The sequence below is a fragment of the Equus caballus genome, chromosome 13 (genome assembly GCF_041296265.1).
Source record: "Equus caballus isolate H_3958 breed thoroughbred chromosome 13, TB-T2T, whole genome shotgun sequence".
Taxonomy (NCBI): Eukaryota; Metazoa; Chordata; class Mammalia; order Perissodactyla; family Equidae; genus Equus; species Equus caballus.
In genome coordinates, this window is record NC_091696.1 from 38,419,683 (window position 1) to 38,441,217 (window position 21,535).

Below are 21,535 nucleotides of genomic sequence, written 5' to 3' on the forward strand. Positions count from 1 at the left end.
CTGGGAGACTGATAACATTCCATTTCTTGATCCGGGTGGTAGTGTTCATTTTGAACACGTCAACACTCTGATGTGTTAATTTTGTGAAAATTCGTCAAGATATACATTATAATTTGTGCACCTTTCTGTATGTAAATGTACTTCATTATGAATTTTAAAAATGGCCTAATGTTCTTAGGAGGTATAAGCGAAGACATTGAAAATAGAGTCCTTCCCAGCTGATTTACCAACTCAGTGTGCACTCGCCAAGCCCCATGCAGAAATTTGTCCTGCTCCAGGGCCTTTGCACAGGCTATTTGCACTGCTTGGCAGCCTCCCCCTTTCCTTATTGCCTCCTGATTAAGTCCTATGCATCCTCCAGGTTTCAACTCATAAGTGATTTCCTCCAGGAAGCCCTCTTTGACTTCACAATCTAGGTCATGTGTCTTTGCTACAGGCTCATAGGACTTTGCTTTTGAATACTTCCTTTGGGTGTAATTATACACGTGTTGTGTAATTATATAATGGTTGTCCTCCTTAACAGAATGAGAGCTGCAAAACAGTGGCACCGCACCTGATAACATAATAGGCCCTCAACGCACATTTGTCAAATGAACGAACGAGTGAAGGAATGAATGACTGCGTGCAGGAGTAAAGGCCTGCATGTGTGGTCCAAATCTCCTCACAACACACATTGCTTTATCTCATAAACTCATTTCAAATATTCCATTCTATTCTACAGCAGACTTTAATATAAAATAATATTTTACATTACCTGCCATCACGTGAAATTGAGGATCCTGGCAAACACAGTCCATCTGTAGTCTTGTGCACATTCTGGCCCAACTTTATGTCTCCCCAGATATGCTATATGTGCCCCAATTTCAGAAGCTAAGACTTTTGTGTGCTTGGCACCTCCCATATGATAGCTGCGAAACGGAAGTCGGGACCTTAGCAGACATTTGTGTCTCAGCTGAGGAATTGGAGGCACAAGGAGATAATGGAATTTTCCCTAGGTCACAGAGCTAGCTAGTCTTTTAATTTACATTTTAATTATTTATACATTTTAAAAAATACATCCATCTTCCTGTCACATTGGAGAGCAGATAAGAAAAGATGGCTGGGCATGTTTCCTCCTGGGTCTGATTCCCAGGTTTGCTGGAGGGGTGGCCACTGGCAAGTTGAACCTCAATATCCTCATCTACAAAATGAAGAGATCTATCCTGTAGAGTTGCTCTGGGGATGGGATACATGCAAAACTCTCAGCACCGTGCCTGGTCCTTGGTAAGCACTCAATACAGTTTAGGGGCTGCTGTTAATGTTCATGCCATGGAGCTTGAGCGTGGGGGAGGGGAGAGTGGAAGAACTGAACTTGGCCTTCCAGGGGTGGGAGCCCAAGACAAGATGCTTCTACTCTAAACTTGGAGGAGACAGGCCTTGCTCCAGTTCAAGAGGAAACTTCCTTGGGATCCGTTTAACTGCATCTCTCTCCAGGAGTGGTTGAATCTACTGCCTTGGTCGTTTGGTTGAGAAGACAAATTAGCCAGAAAGCATTTTTGTTCACTGATACCCAGCAGGTGGTGGAGTTTGTGAAATCCAGGCCCTTGGTCATCGTTGGCTTCTTTCAGGTATTGGGTTCAAGAGGTGGGAGGTGCCTTTTTGACTGGTGAGGAGCCCCGTGTCTGGGATGGGGGTGGTGGGAGGAGAGGTCTTCACTTGGGTTAACTGCCTGTCCATTCTTCCTTTTCCAATGAGCGGTTTTCTGAAAGGTGAAAATGAAGAAAGGAAAAAAACGGAAGCTGAAGTGGTAGGAGAAGCTAACTAGAAGGAGGAGAGGAATGGAGAGAGAGGAGAGGAGACTGACATATTCACTGAATTGGTTTTCACAGCATAACTGATCTTTTTGGGGTCCGTTTAGAACATCACTGAATAATAATTTGCAAATTGTTTTTCCTTTTGGAGAATGAGTTTCTTAAACGTCTTAACTCATTTTCTGTAATGGGATGACTCCACCCCTTCTCCCAGTATAAGTTAGAACTTTGGTGTTATATTTATACATGGGGAGAATGTGTGCCTCTTTGTCTCCCACCCCACTTTTTGATGGTATTGCCCCCAATTTTCTTTCAAGCTAATGAGTGAAGACTGAAACTACAGCCATATCTTCATACCAAGTTCATATTTGGTACCACATGTGGTCAAATCGATTGCCTCTTCTGAAAGCAATAATAGAATAAATGTTAAAAAGTCTCAACCCGTGTTACAACAGCCTTCACTGTTCTACTCAGAAAAGGTCAAGTTTATCAATTCTTTCTATTCTTCTCTGTGAATTAGCCTATTTTGGCTTCAGTCATAGCCAGAGAAGCATTCTAGGTCTAAAATATCCATAAAAGGAGATTTAGGTGACCCAGCAAAGTGCCGGAACTTGGAAAGGAGGGGAGATGAATTGGTCACCATTTCTGCCTTGACCTTAAAAAAGCCAGGCATTCTGCTTCCTACCGAAGCCTCACCAAACATCCTTCCTCAAACAGGATTTAGAGGAAGAAGTAGCGGAGTTGTTCTACGATGTGATCAAAGACTTCCCAGAGCTAACATTTGGAGTGACATCAATTAGCAATGCCATTGGGCGTTTCCACGTCCCCCTGGACAGTGTTCTGGTGTTCAAAAAGGTAGGACTTTGATCCTACTGCTGGTGAGCGGTCTCTTGCTCAAAACAGTGGACTATGTACGTATGGAAGGGCTTGGGTACCAATTCTGGTTCTGTCACTTGTGAGCTAAGTGGCTTCTGCAAAATCACAGTGTACCAGTGTTTCTCTGGGCTTTCCAACCATTCTCCATTATAAGCTCGTCCTCCTTTCCTTAACTAGTAAATGTCATTCATTAAGGCTCAGTCCTCCGCCCTGTGCATTATTCTGCTCCATGCTCCCCCTTCACACCCTGCATCAGCAATTACCATCCACACACCCATGACTTACAAATCTCTACCTCCAGCCAGACTTCTTTAATCTCCAGACCTTTATATGCATCACCAGATGTCTCAACACGGCCAAGCCTAAAGTCATAATCTCCACTCCAAATCCTCTTCCAGTGTTTTTTCTGTCTCAATGAATGGTGCCACCATGTCTCCCATCTCCCATCTGAGCAAAGTCAGAACACCCAGGCATCATTCTAACACCTCCCTCTTCTCCACCCCTCACAACCAATCCACCACCCCAATCCTGCTGATTTTAAATCCAAAATATCCCTTAAATCTATCCATTTGTCTCTACTGCTACCATCCTAGGTCAAGGGACCATCATCTCCCACACCTAATGCAACATCCTCCCAAGTGATTTGCCACATTCTCTCTTGTCTTCTAAGGAGTAAACTTTCTAAAATTCAAATCTGATGGTCACTTTCCTCCTTATCACAAAATCTTTAATGGTTTCCTGTTACTCTTAGGATAAAGACTCAAGTCCCTAAAGAGGCCCACAAGGCCTTCCACAGTCTAGCCTCTATCACACACCTTCCTCCTCTCCCTCTCTGGATTCTAGATCTGAGCTGTCCAATATGGCAGCTGCTAGTTACATGTGACCATTTACATCAAGATTTATTAAATTAAAATTTTAATTCCTTGATCAAACTAGCTACATGTGGATAGTGGTTACTGGGTTGGACAGCATAGATTTACAGAGCGTTTCCATCATCACAGAAAGTTCTGTTGAACACTACTAGTCTAGATACTGTGGTCTGGTTCCTGGAACATGCCTTACTCCCTCCCCACACAAAGCCAAATCCTTATGATAACCATGTTACTAATAGATATGGCTCAGAGAGCTTAGGTTACTTGCTCAAGGCCACACAGGAGGCAGATGGAGTGACATCCAGATCTGCTTGACATTCGGAGAAGACAGTGAGCCACTACATTTTTACTTGGGCCCATGGAAATCACTGAAAGGTTTTAAGTTGGAGAATAACCTGATTTGTGTATTTGAGTGGAACAACGTGGAATCTAGAAATAGATCCAAAAACATCTGGAAATTTAGTATATGACAAAGATGATATTTAGATCAGTAGGGAAAATTTGTATTATTGAATGACTGATGTTGAGAGAACTGGGCAGCCATTTGGAAAAAGAAAACACTAACTAAAGCTAAATCCATATATCACTCCTTCTATCAAATTAAATTCCAGATTGATCCCTGATTTAAAAATATAATGATGAGACTGTGGAAAAACTAGAAGATGCCATGGGAGAGTTTGCTTTCTAAACTTGGAATGGGAAAGCCCCTTCGTAAGGCATGACAGAAGCCTTAGAAACTATGAAAAGAAATACCGATAAATTTGGGCCACAAAAAAATTTAAAAGTTCTGCAGCATAAACCCCATCACAAAATCAAAAGCCAAACAGCAAACTTAGACCAGGCACATGGGGGAGACTTGGTCCATCTTAATGGTTAAAAGCATGAGCATTAGATCAGACTGTCTGGGTTGTAATCTTGGCTCCATCTCTTATGAGCTTAGCAGCCTTGGGCAAGTCACTTCACTTCTCTGTGCCTCAATTTCCTCAACTTTAAAATGAGGGAAATAATACTACATAGCTCAAGAAAATGTTATGAGGATTAAATGAGTTCATGCATATAACACTTTTATAACTGTGGCTGGTACAACATGAGCTCTCAATAAGTCTAATTAGTATTATTAGACTATTGTTATGACCAGAAAAATTTGGACTTTATCCAGAGGACAATGGGGGCTATGAAGTGTTTAAGCAAGAGAATGACAGGATCAGATTTGCATTCTAATATCATCAATCTGGCTGAAGTGTGGGGGATGCATTGGAGAGAAACAAGGGGAGAAGTTGGAAGACCATCAGGAGACTTTTGCGGGAGTCCAGGAAGAGGTTTGGACTACAGGATGGGATTGGTGGAGATGAAGAGAAGGAGATAGAGTAGAAGCAAATTAGCAGACAGATGCTTCTTTCTCCTTCCCGCAAAACTTTGATCCTGGGCTACAGAGAGTTATATCATTCCCTGTGTTAGTCCTCAGGTCTTTCCAAGAAGCAGTCACCAAATAGGATCAGACATGCAAAGATTTATTAGGAAAAATGCCCGTGAAGGAAAACAGAGAGGATGCTGAGGGAGACTCGGAGAGCCATCAGACCATGATGTAGGTCTGACCCTTCAAAAGGAAAGAAGGTTGAGTGAAAGAGTCTTTGACTGCAGTGAAGTTCTTAGAAAGTTTGTCAAAGTCATCATCAGACAAGTCCTGCGTCTCTCAGAAATAGTATCCCTGACACGTTCAGTTATTTGTTAGGAGCAGTGTGTGAGAAACTGCTCAGCATCAGCATGAATATGTTGACGGATTTCAGAGCAAGGCAGCCGCAGCTGCCACTCACACTCCCTGTCTTTGTGGATAGGAGATTTTCATGGCTGCCACATTCCCATATCCTATCCACAGGCTAATCTACCCAGTCATCCATATTTATTAAGTACCTAGATTATGGATTATACTTGTCACCATGGTGTGTTCCTTTTATCCAAGGGGAAATTTGTGTTATTTATATTTATTAAGTGCCTATATCATGGAAGCTACCTCCCTCCAATGTTTTTCTTCTTTTGTCCAAGGGAAAAATTGTGAAACGCCAGGAGCTTATTTATGACAGTACCAACAAACAAGTCCTCAGTCAAGTCATAAAAGAGCACCTCACAGATTTTGTTATTGAATACAACATTGAGGTCAGTGAGCAGAGACCCTGGGAGAAGGGGAGCTGGGGCAGCTGTATGCATAGAATGACCTCTTTTCCTTGTAATTTCAGAATAAGGATCTGATTTACGAATTGAACATCCTGAACCACATGCTGCTCTTCATCTCCAAAAGCTCCAAGTCATTTGGTACGATAATGCAGCATTGTAAGTTGGCATTGAAGGAATTCCAAAACAAGGTTTGTGGAAGGTGCCATTGCTCTTCGGGGCTCTTAGATGGGGATCCAACACCTCTAGACTCTGATGCCATTTGCCTGCCCTACTGATTATAAATTAACCCAGGAAGGATTTGTATTTGCATACCAATTTCCTGATTTGCATATAGATGCTACATATTATCCACTATTTACTTTTAAACCAGCCTCCTCCCTTCTTCTTGTCCAGTGTGTCTTTCTTTCTTGCCAAATGCATGCTCTTCCTTCTTTCATCTTTTTGATAAGTCTACTACGGGAACATGATGGTTCAGCTGCTTTTTTGATGGACTAAGCGTGGGTGACTGCAGTGTGGGTAGCATTTGGCCTGGAAGTGAGGGGCATGAAAGATCCCTCCTGCCTGAGATCAGGGAGTGTGAAAAGCCTGAAGGTGTGACACAGCACAGATGATCTGACAAGTAATTGCTGAGATTCTGGGCTTTAGCATCACACAGACCTGGGTTCAAACTCTCCTCCTCTTACAAGCAATTCTGTCTTAGGTGAGTTTCTTAACCTCTCAGTCTCAATCACTTCATGTGTAAAACGAAGAGTTGTGGTAGGATTGGAAGCACTATATGCACAGCAATGAGCAAAAGTATAATACACAGTGCTTCTTCTGATTGCTGTCGTTATCATCATTAGAAATAAATCTACTTTTCCTAAACATTATACCCAAATTTATGTAGTTACCACCACCTGGAGTATGGGGGCTATTTACTTCATTCTTCTCTTTAATTTTATAAGAAGTACAGTAACCTAAAACAAGCACGGAGTAAAGCCACCAGAGCCCGAATATACTTAATTTTCATGCTATCTCCCACCACATTGTCCTCCAGGAAAGTTGCTGCAATTACAGAAATACTTCTGGTGAACATATCTCCTGGTTTATTCAATTTTAAACTTTAAGATTTTTGACGTAATTAAATTGATCACAATCTGATTGCTTCTCCTCTATTTCTCCTATTTTATTATAGTCAATATTCAGCCATATTTTCTTCTAGACATTTTTTTAATTTAACTCCTTTCATCTAGAAAGAATTCATTTTTGGTATATATTACGAGAAGAAGTTCTAAATTGCATTTACCCCTATTAGCAAGCCTCCCAAATGCTATTTATTATTTGGGATCCATTTTAAACCCAAAGATAAAGGATTGGATGAATATTATTCCAACAGGTCATGTCCCCCATATCTTATCTTATTCACTTCTAACAGTATTTGTTGAAAGTATACAAGGATGGTTTTCATAGGTCTGCTTTGTTTTTCACAGTCTCCCTACCCCCTAGAAGAGTGCCTGGCACATAGTAGGCTCCTTCATATTTTGATCAGTGAATGACCTGAGAGTGTCTGATGCGAGGTGTCTGCTGCGGCCTCTAACTGGTCTCCCTGCTTCCACTCTTGTTTCTTCTCTGCAACCAGAATAATCTTTTAAAAATTATCATGTCACTCTCCAGCTTCCTATACTTCAGTGGCCTCCCATCTCGTTCAGACAAAACCCAAGCTCCGTGCTGGAGTTCTGACCTCATCTCTGACACATCTCTGACTTTGTCTCCCATGTCTCTCTCCCTCGTGGTGCTGAAGCCACATGGGCCTTTCCTTTCTATTCTAGAACACTCTAAACTCCCCCTCAACACTCCCTAGGCCTTTGTGCTCACAGTTTCCACTGCCTGAATCAAGGTTCCCCTGATTTGTTACTCATCTCCCAGGTCGCAGCTAAAATATCACCTCCTCAGATACTCCTCCTGACCTTCCTACCTAATGCTGAGCCCCTACCTCACCCTGTCTGTGCAATCACTCTAACACAGTGCCCTGTTTTATGGTCTAGTTGGCACTCATCGCTATCTGAATTTATTAATTTGTTTACACATTTTTGTCTGTGTTCTCCACGAGATCATAAGCTTCATGAGGGCACAGATTTTGTCTGCCTTGGGCAGTGTTGTACCCCAAGCACTGAGCAAAATGCATAGTAAGTACTCCAAAATTACCTGTGGAATGAATGAGTGATTAAAGTCATGAATTTGCTTGACAGAAGAATAATTTAGAATAATGATGAGTTGACATGTATTGAACATTTTTTACCTCCCAGTCCCTGAACTAAGCCTGTACATACATTGTCCTGTTCAATTTCTAGCAGCCCTATAAGGGGGGTACCATTATAATCACCACTTTACAGATAAGGAAACTGAGGCACAGAGAGGGGAAGTTACTGTTTTGCCCAAGGAACTGAGAGATGAAAGCTCAGGACCTCCTGACTTGCTATGGTTGTGTGGCTGGTGCCCTGCACAAGGATGGCGACACCAGGCTGAAGGCCGATGCCCGTCTCTGCACTGGGGCACAGAGCCGCACCTGCCTGATGGAAGGGAGCCTTTGTCAAGTCTTTTCAGATGCGCTGCATAGACCATGCTGCTTGCATTCCATTAGTCCCCTCCTACAACTTCCCAACACTTTCTCTCCCTTGGTAAGGGATTCCTTACCCAATTTCAATTCTTTACCTTTTTCATGGCCTCGAATCCAGAGAGACACAGGTTTCACTTGATTTGGCAGATCCTTTTCATCCTTGTGGATGCAGATGAACCCAGAAACAGACATGTCTTCAAACACTTCCGGATCGCAGAGGTCAACATCCCGTCTGTTCAGATCCTAAACTTAAGCTCTGATGCAAGGTACAAAATGCCCTCTGAGGAGATAACCTACAAAAACCTCAAGAAATTCGGCCACAGCTTCCTGAATAAAAGTGCCAAGGTAAGTTTGTTCTTTGACAAGGTTTATCCAGAATCTCAAAATTGTCCCTTTTTGATAATTCTGCTGGCTTTAGTCATCTGAATGGGGAAACAAGATAAAGGTCAACCTCGTGGTTCAACGTAGGGAAATACCTCCATCTCCCGCTTCAAACTTGTTCAACTTTCCGTCTCTTGACTCTATAACTCCACCGTTCTTTATTCTTAAAGTGAAGGCATTTCCGATTGAAATGAAGATGCTCCCAGAGCTAACATCCTCCAAAAGGAGGCTCTTACTCTCCTTTCAGACTCTAATGTGAAAGATTCACTTGGCCCAAGGGTAGATGTTTGCTTTGGGGAGAAATTGGGGTAGAATGTATTCAGCAATCAGTATTTAACATCAAAGCCTTCAGGGACCTTTTCTTTGAGGGGTTAGAAGGCAGCCTATTTTGCTAAAAGGGAGGAGAGGCTGCAAACGGATGGCTACCTAACACAATATCACCTGCTGTTTATTGAGGAATTGCTGTATCCCCAAACACCCTGCCAATTTAGGTGACCAGATTTTTTATTTTCTAAATGGGGACACTTTTGAGAGTAACGGAGCATTCTTTAAAAGTATTTCTGGAACACCAGAAATAAATTGAGACTCTTGGGACAAACCACAATGTACCAGAACCTTACCTCTGAGGGCTCTCATTACCTTCTGTCTGCTCCCCCACAGACACTGCCTCCCCTGCAGCCTTCTCAAGTGAAAGCTTTTGTTTCTCTGATGCACATTATCACAGGCCAAGTGGTGAGGTTGGTCTCTGCTTCCAAACCATTTGTCTTCCTTCTACCCTCAACAACTCCAGACCCTGGGGAGCCCATGCCTTTGGACTTTTGATCACCTGATCCCACTGCCTGTTGCTGTCCTCTGATCAGCTCCCTCTCACCCTCTGAGGGCTTCGGCTCCTCACCGGCCCTTCATCCCTACTCTGCCATCGTTTCCAGTAATGTCAATATCCAAAACCCTGGTCTTTTCTCCCACAATTGGTGTGTCCATGCCATCTCATCCTCCTGCTCTCATGACCACACTCTAGAGATGGCAGCCCCTCTGAAAGCCTGGTTTCAAGCTTCCCATCCTCTTAGATCCCTTCTCTAGTTGTCACATGGCTACAATTCCTTACACTTTTCATGGCCTCCAACCTCCTGATCTCATTTTACAATCTCTTTGGTGCCCTTCTTCGTGAACTTGGATTCCATGATTCATCACTCTGGTCATGATCCCCTTAGCTCCTTTATCCCGTCCACCTTCTACCTCCTCTACATCCTGTAGTATTTACCAGGCAAAGTCGCAACCCCAGTTGAACCCATTTACCTTCCCTACTGCTTCCAGGCCCATCCTGGAGAAAAAGAACATCACCGTGAGGTAGGCTGGCTTCATGGAATCACAAACCAAACCTTCCATGGGCTCTTAGAAACGTCCTAACATCTCTTTGTAAGTTTCTCTTAGTGGTTCCTTCTCTTAATCTCTGAATCTATTTCTCTTCATACCCCATTCCTACTTTCAGTTTCAGCTGAGTACTTGACTCGTGTGTCACTAATAAAATAGAAGGCTTCACACAGGGGACCCTTCACTTTCCATCCCCCATCTACAAATGTACCTGGAGCTCTACCCATCCTCTCTCTCTCTCTCTTCCCCCTGGTTATACCTCAGAAGGTGTCTGTCTCCCTGTCCAAGACCAAGAGGTCCTCTTCTGCTCTTGGAATAAAGAAGAACATCCTTCACATGAGTGATGAGGTCTGCCTGATCTGGCCCATTCCTAATTCTCCACCGTGTTCACCGTTTCCCATCTTCCATGCCCAGCCCCCACTCCCCTTTATGCTCCCTTGGAAAGAATCTTCAAGTCCTTCCCAGAGGCTGGGGTGGGAATGAGGGAAGGCAATGTGGGATATAAGGCTGGTGAGCTGAGCAGACCTGACAACAAGGACATGTAAGCATATTAAGGGTTTGGTATCCTAAGAGCAATGGGAAGCTACATTCGCACGGTGAAAGCAGACCCCTGCCTATAGGAGAATAAAGGCATGCAGAGGATTAGGAGGTGATGCAGAAAGAACACTAAGAGGCTATTCCCGTGATCTAGATGAGAGAGGAAGGCTTCCTGGACTAGGGTAGTAACAGTGCAGACATAGAGAGGGATGTGGACTCAAGAGATAGTCAGGAAGCAATGGTTGCAGAGAAAAATATAGATTCTGAAATTTATGCCACTTCATTCAAAGAGAAGCAAGAGCTTGGTTCATTCTTTCATTGATTCATTCACAAAATATTTATCAAGGTCCTGGTGTGTACCAGGAAGGGGATACTCAATGATGAGGAAAGAAAAGTCCCTTGTGACATTCTGTCTAGTGTGGTAAAGACACATTAATCAAATAACCATGAAAATAAATATAAATGATACACCTGTATAAGTGATACAAGGACAGGTACCAAGTGTTATGAGAACATATGGGAGCAGGATCTGACCTCGTCTGGATGATAGTCAGGGAAGTCCTCCCTTGAGGTCATTCTAAATGATAAATCTGAGTTAACCAGATGGAGAAGGGAATGTAGGAACAAGGTGGGAAGGCCCTCCAGGCAGAGGAACAGCCTAGGCAAAGGCCTGAGGTGGGAGGAAGGCTAGCCCTTTGGGTTACAGAAAACCAGTGTAGCTAAAGAAAGCAGGAGAATGGTGAGGAGTTTAGAGAGGTTGGCAGGAACCAAAGTGTGATAAAGATCTTATAGGTCATGTAAATGATCTTGGTTTTGATGATCAGAGTAATTGGGGACAGCTAATTTTTTGTGGGCAGAACAAACAAAGTAAGATGTTAAAGACATGAACCCCACTCTCATCTAAGAATTCTAAGAATCGTGTCTTTGAAATGCTAGAACCTGTCCCATGTTGGAGCCCTGCCTCCTCCTCAGTTGTCTGATCCCAACTGACCCTGGACAATCCAGGCTTGACATCAAGTCATGATCTCAGCATTTCAAGCTCTTTCCCAAGTCTCTTGTAAGAACAAGAGAAAACATTCCATTGTTTCCAGTCAGGACTGGGAGCCCCAACTGCCAACCCCTTTCCAGAGACTCTCAAACCTCCCAAATTTGCTTCCCAGAACCATCAATCCAGTGAAGAGATTCCAAAATATTGGGACCAGGGGCCAGTTAAGCAGCTTGTTGGGAAGAATTTCAATGTCGTCGTCTTTGACAAGGAGAGGGATGTATTTGTGATGTTCTGTAAGTACTTCCACAGAGGCCACGGGAGGCAACGGTCCTGACATTACTTTACAAGCGTGGTTCCTGAATTCTTGGGCACCCAAATCTCTAAATTCTATCAAAGCACCATGCCACAAGTGGTCTTCAGACATCCAAAGAGTTTGGATCAAGATGCTAATCAGCTACAGCGCAACCCTCCTCGAAAATCGAATTCTGGGAATGGGTAAAATACCTTCCACTTAATCCAGGCCTGTGACTATTTATAACAATAATAAAGCTGATGGCTAACACTGACTGAATGCCATGGTACACCAGGCCTTGTGCTGAGCCATTCTCTACGTTATCTCATTTAATCCTCACAACATACTTTTGAAAGTAGCTACTATTGTTGTTCCCACTTTACAGACGACTAAACAGAGTCCCAGGGAGGAGAAGAAACTTTTCCAAAGTCACGCAGCTAGTAAGTGCTGGAAGTGGCATTGAAACCTAAGCAGCCTGACTCCAGTGCGTATGCTGGTAATGGCTGGACTGAATCCCCCTGCTTCTGGCTTTATGTGACTTACCAAATGTGTTGTATTTAACCTACCTGAGCTGGTGTGGCCAAACTGGGGACCCGAATCATGCAGGTAAAGGACTTAGTACAGTGTCTGGCATGTTGTAAGCACTTGATAAATGACAGCTATCATTGGTATTATTATTCCTATTGTTATAATTATTTCCAGTGTTCACCTAAGGACTCTGGCCCCTTCCCCAGTTTCTGATTTGCATGTGAGAGCCAAAGCCAGGGACCCTGTCTCCCACCCTGAGACGCAGAGAAGGGTGACAATGAAGCTGCTTCAGACGTCTCTTTTATTTAACACACAGTTACCATTTATTGAGCACGTACCATGAGCCAGACATGAGCTTGCGGTTTACACACCTGCTCTCATTGCCTCCTCAAAACAAGCCTCTTAGGAAGGGCCGGCGAATTGCCCCACGATACAGATCAGGGAACCCAGCCTTACAGAGGTTAACTGCCTTACCCTAGGCCACACTGTAAATAAGCTGCAAGGCAAAAAGTTCAATTCGAGCTCTGATCCCATCACTTCATGGAGGGTGAAAGGAGGGCTGGATTGCATCACGCAGGCCTTTTAAATCTCACTGAAATGGACTCTCATCCACAGGGTGGGGTGTTTAAGGTCTGCGTGGCTAAATAATCATGATCCGCTGCCTTTAAGTGAGAGGCTGCGGTGGCCCTTTCTGTACTTACCTGACACCTGGAGTTATGAGAGTGCCCACTTGGTTCTGGGGAAAGGCAAAAGCAGCCTCATTTTCTTGGAAGCAGGACTATCACATCGGCCCCCTGGGACTGCAGCCATTATGCTCCCTCCTGCTCCAACTCAGGGCCCATCGGGCTCCAAGGGAGCTGGGGGGCCACTGCTGGGAGAGCAGGTGGTCCTGGAGGCACTTGCTTTGTAAATGGAGGGGTGATCATCCAAATGTGGAGTGTCCAGGGCCTCTGAGGCCACTCCTCCCACACAGCCAGAAAATAACGGAACGACCAGCAGGCAAGGTTCGATTTCCCTTCCGTATTGGAGCTGGTCCCTGATTTCTCTCCAGAGGGCTGGGTGCCTGGGCCAAAATCAAAGCTCAAGGAACTGACCGCAAGAAGTCCAGTGTCCCCTTTCCGCACATGGTGGTACCTGTCACAACCTCCTGTTCACTTCTTGGGTGCATTCTCTCCACCAGACTGAAAGGCAGTGTGATATAATGGTCACAAGTCAAAGCAACCTGTCTTCAAATCCCCCTTCCTCTGCTTAACTCACTGGGTGACCTTAGGCTACAAGTTTAACCTCTGTTGGAAAACTTGTGCTGTCTCTCACACACACACACACACACACGCATGCACGCACACACACACACACGAGCGCTTCCTGGCAGAACACGAGGAAGCATCTAGTGTAAATATTTTTCTTGGTTTTCTTCTTCAACTGGAATGGAAAGCTGTGTTAAAGCAAAAACAAAGAATAGAAGAAAATGTCCCAACATGCTAAAACAGTTAGTATCTTGGCGAAAGGAGAGTAGATTAATATTTTCCTGATTTATTTAATAATGATCAGGTACTATGTTTGAAATGTAAAATAACCTAATATATAATTAAAAGACACAAGGAGTGCCATTTGCAAAGCAGCAGAACCGTTAGTAGAACACAGTGATGGTGTTTATGGACCAGTGTTGGCTTTCAGAGTCCTCATTAGTGTGAGCCTGCGCAATGGCCCCTCTCTTCCAGATGCACCCTGGTCTGAAAAGTGCAGGGCGCTGTTCCCAGTGTTGGAGGAGTTGGGCAGAAAGTATCAAAACCACTCCACAGTCACCATCGCCAAGATTGACATCACGGCAAATGATATTCAGCTGATGAACCTGGACCGGTACCCCTTCTTCAGGCTCTTCCCCACCGACTCTCAACAAGTGAGGGGCTCTTGGGGCTCACATAACTGGAAATGTTGTGTCATTAGCGCAGACTCAGTTTCTCCCTATCTGCAGCTCTGCCTTCTACCAAATCAGCTTCGTTCTCAGCTCCAGCTCCTATTACCCTCTCATGTTCATGTTAAAGAGTGTTTTCCTTTAGCTTCCACAAAGGTCTCAAGACTCAAATTGGGTCCAGCTTAGGTCAGTCGCTCATCTCTGACCCAATCATTGTGGATGGAGGAATTTTTATTATCCTTCTCTTAGAGCCATGGTAACAGAGGCTCAGAGAGGTTAAGGAACCTGCCCACTGTACTTGGGTGGTTAGGAATGGGACTCTGGATTTACCTATGGAACAGCCCCTGAGTATTCTGCAGGAAGAGGCTACCATTTTGACCCTGTTCTGTTTTCTTCCTAGGCTGTACCGTATAAGGGAGAACACACCATGAAGGGGCTTTTCAGACTTCCTGGAAAGTCAAATCAAGACCAGGCTTGAAGATGAAGGTGAGGTAAGGCAAACAGCAGCACCCTGACTTATTCTTTCCCACACGAAATCATCAAGACCTCAATGGACTAGGAAAGAGTGTGCCAGGAGTTCCATTATTCTTGTGCACTTAGGAGATACTTGAAGATGGCTGAGCAACCATCCAGTTTGGATGATTTTATTTCAAAGGCACTTACTACAAGGAAGCAGAAATGGCAGGCTTTAGAAACACTCGGAGGGGCAAAGGCTCTGAGGTCTCACACAGCTCCCAAGGCTGCTTCCCTGGGTCCACTGTTCCTGAGTTGGTAACCAGATGTCTTGATGGCATACTGCCCTGTGGCATTATTCTGATGGATGGAATGACAATCCCCATTCTCTCCTAATCCTGTTCATGCCTCAGTGAGGCCATCTGCTGGAAGGCGCCATCTGTATTAGTTAGGACCCTTTCAGTTGCCAACGTCAGAAACACTACTCTTGGGCTTAAGCAACAATGGGAATTTATCCTATATAACTGGTAGAACTTCAGGCATGGGTGGATCCAGAAGCTCAAATTCATTTTCTGTCTCCCCATCTCTGTTTTCCTCTATGTTGGCTTCATTCCAATGCAGTCACTTCCTCATGGAGGGTCAAAGATTGCCCCACAGCTCTAAACTAATATCCTCACAGCTTAGAAAGAAAGCACCTACTTCTTAGTAATAGCAAATGTCCTGGACAGGGATCTCATTAGCGAGGCCTGATCACATGCCCAGCTCTCGAGTTAGGCATGTGGGCAGCCACACCTGTGGACTTAAGAGTGGAAGAAGGGTGGTTCCCCAAAGGTCCTATTATTGGAGGGGAAAAGTCACAGTTGAGAATGTCCCCACCCAAGCCAAATGGACCTTTGCATCTAAGAGGATCACTCAGGTGCCTCTCTCTGGGCACTTCCAGAAAAAGTGGCCTAGGCAATTACATCATGATTATCACATCTTTCTTGCCTCTTTCTTTATCTTCCGTCTTCCTTCCCTCCCTCCCTTCTTTTCTTGAACAGCTATTGTCTATTGAACAAAGTGAAGTGATAGAAGAGGAGGTATTAGCTGAGGAAGAAGAGGTACCTTTTATGCAGAAAGAGTTACCTGAGCAGAAGCTGCCTGAGCTGGAGAACGGGACCAAGCTGGAAGAGCCAGCCGGGCAGAAGGAAACAGCTCAGAAGGAGGAAAAGGTGGCTAAGCCAAAAGGACCTCCAAGACAAGAAAAGAAACCACGAGTCAAGGAAGAACTGTAGTTTCTCCAAAGCCGGGAGGGAAGGTGCCCATTTTCCAGGTCCTGGTATCATTTTCTGAATGGATCTACTCCAACAAAATTATATATCATTGTGGTGGGTGGGTGGGGCTGGATAATAAAAGCCCCTAAGTGTCTTTGGCTCTGTTTTATTCATTGATTCCCACTTTTTGCTGGTTGGTGCTGCCTTAGAAGAGCTGTTTGGCCTGGAATTCAGACACAGCTACAAGGGAAGCCATAATAGGCACATCTGATGAGTGTTTACAATAGGCTGTGCATTCATCTAGTTCTCACAACATCACTGGGAGCTAGGTTTCATTATCCCCATTTTACAGATGAGGAAAGTGAGGCAAAGAGAGGTTAAGTAACCAGTCAGGATCACACAGCTAGAAAGCCCTTGAGAAATAATCCCAGGCGATCTCACTCCGGAGACTGCATTTAACCATTATGGACACCCCTCCCCATTTTGGGGTCTCCGGAGTTTGAGTAAAACCTTCAAATGAGGTGTATTGATTTGTTTATGCCGTATTTTTGTACAGTAAGAAAGAGACCAAACCCCAAGCCAGTCTCCTGTCTTCCCCATGTTGATAAGTGAGATGTCGCTCTCAAGCAACAATGGACAAGGATGATCCTCAAGTCCTCCTTTCCTTTTACTACCATAAAAGTAATTCCTCTTGTATTATGAAAAGTGAAATAAGTCAGGGTAAGAAAATCAAATACCAGAGGATCTCACTCATAAGCAGAAGATAGAAACAATGACAAACAAACACATAGCAACGGAGATTGGATTAGTGGTTACCAGAAGGGAAGCAGGGAGGGAGGAGAGCGAAAGGGGTGACAGGGCACACGTGTGTGGTGATTGCGTGGTCATGGATTGTCATTAGTCTTTAGGTGATGAACATGATGTAATCTACACAGAATTCAAAATATGTTATGATGTATGCCTGAAGGTTATATAATGTTATAATCCAATGTTACTGCAATAAAAAAATAAAATAAAATAAAATAAACCCTCCTCCACTCTATGTGACTTCACCCACTTCCTTCCACTGACTCCACCCACTTCCCTCCATCTCCACTGACAATTATCCACCATTTCTCAGCTGCAGAAGTCTTCTGATTGGGCTCTCGGCTGTCACTTTGTAACTCTCCATCCTCCAAAATTCATATTTGGTAAAGCTGGTGAGGTGATCTTTTAAAGAACCATGGCCATGAGGGCTTACAACACTACCTCGTTTTAACTCTCTAATGGCGTCTTTATTACTTTTAGAATAAAATCCAGTCTGCTTACCATGCCTTCAGGGCCCAGAAAGTTCAGACCCTGCAGATCTCTTCTTCTTTCCTCTCCCTCTCATTTTCTAGGCTCAAGTCACACTTCTTATTTTCTGAATAATTCTCCCTTTCTCTCTCTCTCTCTCTTTCTCTCTCATCATGGCTGTTCCTTCTGCCTAAATGTACACAAAGCACGTTCTTCCAGGTCTTCACATAGCTGTATCCTTTTCATCCTTCAAATCTCAGCTCAAATGTCATCACCTCAAAAAGGCCTTCCTAGATAGCAAATTTGAAAGCATCTTATGATTTTGCCATGCACTCATTTATTACCTTCTTCTGCTACTGTGTGTTAGCCCCAGGAGAGCAGACATATCTATTTTCTTCCTCACCGTATTCCCAACACCTAGAATTCTGCTTTGACACAGCAGATGCTCAGTAAATGAGTATCCATGGATTAAATGAAATTCCATATCAGGCAGCATCCCATCTCTGAGATACATGATTTCATAGTCATCCCAAAAGGGAGAGATGCTGACAGTGTTGCCCCAAGACCCAAATTAGATTCTGTATTAGTCTCCTATTACTGTTCTGACAAATTGCCACAAATTTGGTGGCTAAAAATAACAAAACTTTATACTCTTATAGCTCTGGAGGCCAGAAATCAGTTTCACTCGGCTAAAGTCAAGTTGTGATCAGGGTTGGTCCCCTCGGGAAGAATTCCTTGACTTGCTCTTTTTAGCTGCTGGAGGCTTGCCTGCATTCCTAGGCTCTTGGTTCCTTCCTTGACTCACTCTGACTTCTTGTGTCCTCCTCACATCTCTTACTTCCTCTGATTCTAATTTTTCATGCATCTCTCTTATAAGCATTGTGGTGATTGCATCGGGCCTATCCGGAAAACCTCTTCACCTCAAGATCCTGGACTTAATCGTACACACAAAGTCCCTCTTGTCACGTAAGATAACGTTCACAGGTTCTGGGGATTGGAACACGGACACACTGGGGGTCATTATTTGGTTGACAACAGACTCACGCTGTTGATTTGTGATGTTCATTTCAGCCGGGTGATGATAGACGCTCTCTTGGGAAAAGGAGGGGGACATTATTTTAGGGACCAAGGTCTCCACAAGCTATCTGGACCTCTCTGCTTTCCATCCATCATGTAAGGCGACAGCTATTTGTGCTTTTCTGGGCCTCCAGAGCCAGTTCCCACAACTCCCCCCTACCCCAAACCTGCCCACGTCCAGATGAAGCAGGGAACAGCCTGAGGCCATGGAACTCACTGGAGCCAGATGCCCCAACAGGGGCAGGTGTTAGTATTCAGGACACGATGCAAGGCTCACCTGCCTCAGCCTTAAGGCCACGTGGCTGCCGGTCAAAGGACGGGTCCACAGGGGCTGCTAGGACTAAATCACATGGAACAGAGCCCCTGACTGGCCACAAGCCAGAGAATGGGTGTGCTACCTGCAGCTCCCCTGGGTGTAATCTGGGGCTCAGATTGGACTAAGCAGTATAGGCGGTGCGGCAGGCGATGCCCCTCTCTTGAGAGGGTCTTCCCCCTTGGCTCATTTTCTGCCCCCTCCCAATACAGACCACCCTCATTCTAATCCCATGCACTCTGTTTGATCAACTTTTCAACACTTTCCACATGTTAGTTTCACGGTCTCAAGATGTAAAACCACTTACCCCTTTAAGGCTCTCCCATGCTGAGTATGAAATGCTCTCTACTCCAAAGAGTGCCGTACATCATGGGGGTAAATTTGAGTGAGATTTGGGCTTTAGTATGGACTTAGCACTAGCTAGTTGTGTAATCTTGGGGAATTGAATCAACCTCTCTGAACTACAGTTCTTCTTCTGTGCGGCATGGGTTGCTGTGTCTCATTATGTGAGACAATGCGTGTAAAAGCATTCAGCAGTGTCTGAACCAGGAGACACCCAGTAAGTCACAGCTGTCAGGATTCTTAAGATCCAGTCTCCTGTCCGTGTCTAAAAGCTAAGCAAGAAGATGGTTTCAAAAAAGGAGGAATGGCTGAGAGATTGAGTAAGGTTCATACGAAAACAAATATTTTTTGAGCACTTCTCTAGAAGTAAGATAAAGAGGAAAATAGTGATTGAATTTGGCAACATGGACATTCTTAGTGATCTCGAGGAGCTACGTTAATGGAGCTGGCAGTTCAGAAAGCGTATCGGTGTGGACTGAGGTGGAAAGAGGGCAGATCAGTCTTTTGAGAATGTTGACTATGAAAGGATGGAAAATAGGACGGCGGCTAGAGGAGCTGTGGGGTCAAAGGATGGTTTCCGTGGAAGGGACTCGTAGATGAGAATACCCCAATGGATAAGAGAAAAGTGAAGGTACAGGAGGAAGGGGGAAGGGAAGGGGGGAAGGAAAGGTCGTCAGAACACAGGAAGAAGGATCCTGCCTCCATCCTAACAGGAGAGGAGATGATGAAGATGGGTCCACAAGCAGGTAGACCACAACATGAGGGAGGCATTGCTTGGTCGTCAATGACGTCATTCAGTTTGCAAGCCTGAGGAGAGGGTAGGAGGTTTGAAGAAAGAGTGGGGAAATGGCAAACTAGAGAAATAGCGCAGGATGATCCAGCTGTGTTGAGCGAAGGTGATGCTTATTGTTTTAAAGTGTAGGTTTTATTACTACTGTTCAGGTATGACAAGGCCGGCAGATCAGGAGATGGCTGCCATTGATAAGACGGTTTATTAGACTCACAGATCCCAAGAGATAGGGGCACACCATGAAATGGAGGCCCACACAAGGAAGCAGCAGGGTTGGCCAGGAGGCAGATGGACGGGGGAAACATGGGCACAAGCCTTCATTGCGGTTTCTAAGGGATGAAATGGGAAAGGCAAGGTAAGCGGGCTTCAGATTGGCCAGTGTGAATAGTTTCAGCAGGCTCTGGAATTGTGCCCTAGTTGTCTGGTATCTGTCCCTGGGGTGATTAGGGTAGGGGGATAGTGGCCCTGAGCATGAAAGCCCCATAAAGGAGGGCTTGAGGAGGGACTCTGGTTTGGCCGGTTTGCATATGAAAGGCATGTTCTCAGGCCAGTTGTTTGCTATATCTAGAAATTAGTGAGCCCAGGAAGGGGCAACCCTTCCAGGAAGAACAAAGTCCCAAGACGTAAAGCATCAAATACAGAAACTAGAATGATGTGGTTATTAGACTTACCAATAGTCTCCAGCCCAAACTCCCCATTTTCCTACCTGGGGCCTTTGCCCAGACAGCTCCACGAGCCACCTGGAGCCTCCGTCTTTAACCCTTTAAGGACACCCCGACCCCGGGTTAGACAGGGCCTGCCGTGCACCAACCAAAATTGATATTCACCATCCAGGATGGAGAAAAAGAATATTAAGAACTCTTATTTCCTTCTTAAGTAATAGGAAAAAAAAAAAGGGACATATTCCCATGGGGGAAAAAAAAGGGTAAAGGACACAAACAGCCAGTTCAGAATAGAAGAATAAATAGTAAACAAATGAAGAGATGACAATTTTCCTTTTCATGGAAGAATTGCAAAAGTAAGCAACAATGAGATATTTCTCGCTTATCTTTTTGACAAAGATGAAAGAAAGTGAACAAAGCTCTAGGTCAGTGAGTACTGTGGTCGGATTGTAAACTACTTTTTAAAAATCTCTCTGGGGTGCTGTTTAGGATGAGGCATCAAAATTCTTAAAACTATGTCGCCTCCTTGACCCAGAAATTTCCCTCCTACAGAATTATCCTCAGGAGGTGATTGCCCCTGTGCCAATAGTGACCCCCCACTAAATGAGACAGCGTGAGAAAGGGCCTCAGGAAGTAAATGCAGAGGGAGCAAAAACAGGTTCCTGTTCCATTTCCTGCTCAGCCCACGTTCACGTAGATTTGATTCTACTCAACGTGGGATTGCCACCTACATGGGACTGGCTCAGGAGACGAGGAGTTGAATCCAGGCTCTGTCATTTTCTACCCCTATGACTGTACACCAGCAACGCAGCATTGGCAGTGATTTGCATGGATAGAATCATGACTACATGTCTTTCTTTGCGTCATCTCCTTCAACCACCATAACAATGCTGGGAGATGGGTATCCTCACTTTACAGACGAGGAAAATGACCTCAGGAAGGTTAAGAGCTGAGCCTACTGACATGATTCAGATGGGCTGACTCCAAAGTCAGTCTATTCAATCCTGAAGTTATCTACCTTCCGAAAGAGCATCCCTCGTGGGAACTCAGAT

At 44.5% G+C, this 21,535-nt stretch overlaps 1 protein-coding gene across 1 annotated transcript in view; it reads left to right on the plus strand.

Annotated features, from left to right (window-relative positions):
- Positions 1-16,045, plus strand: part of PDILT (protein disulfide isomerase like, testis expressed) — a 28,401-nt gene extending 12,356 nt beyond the window's left edge. Inside the window, 10 exon segments of the mRNA XM_023616887.2 lie at positions 1,474-1,607; positions 2,508-2,645; positions 5,582-5,692; positions 5,773-5,898; positions 8,454-8,651; positions 11,756-11,876; positions 14,125-14,303; positions 14,719-14,751; positions 14,753-14,809; positions 15,812-16,045. Of these exon segments, the coding sequence (XP_023472655.1) occupies positions 1,474-1,607; positions 2,508-2,645; positions 5,582-5,692; positions 5,773-5,898; positions 8,454-8,651; positions 11,756-11,876; positions 14,125-14,303; positions 14,719-14,751; positions 14,753-14,809; positions 15,812-16,045 (1,331 nt within the window).
- Positions 16,046-21,535: the final 5,490 nt, after the last annotated feature.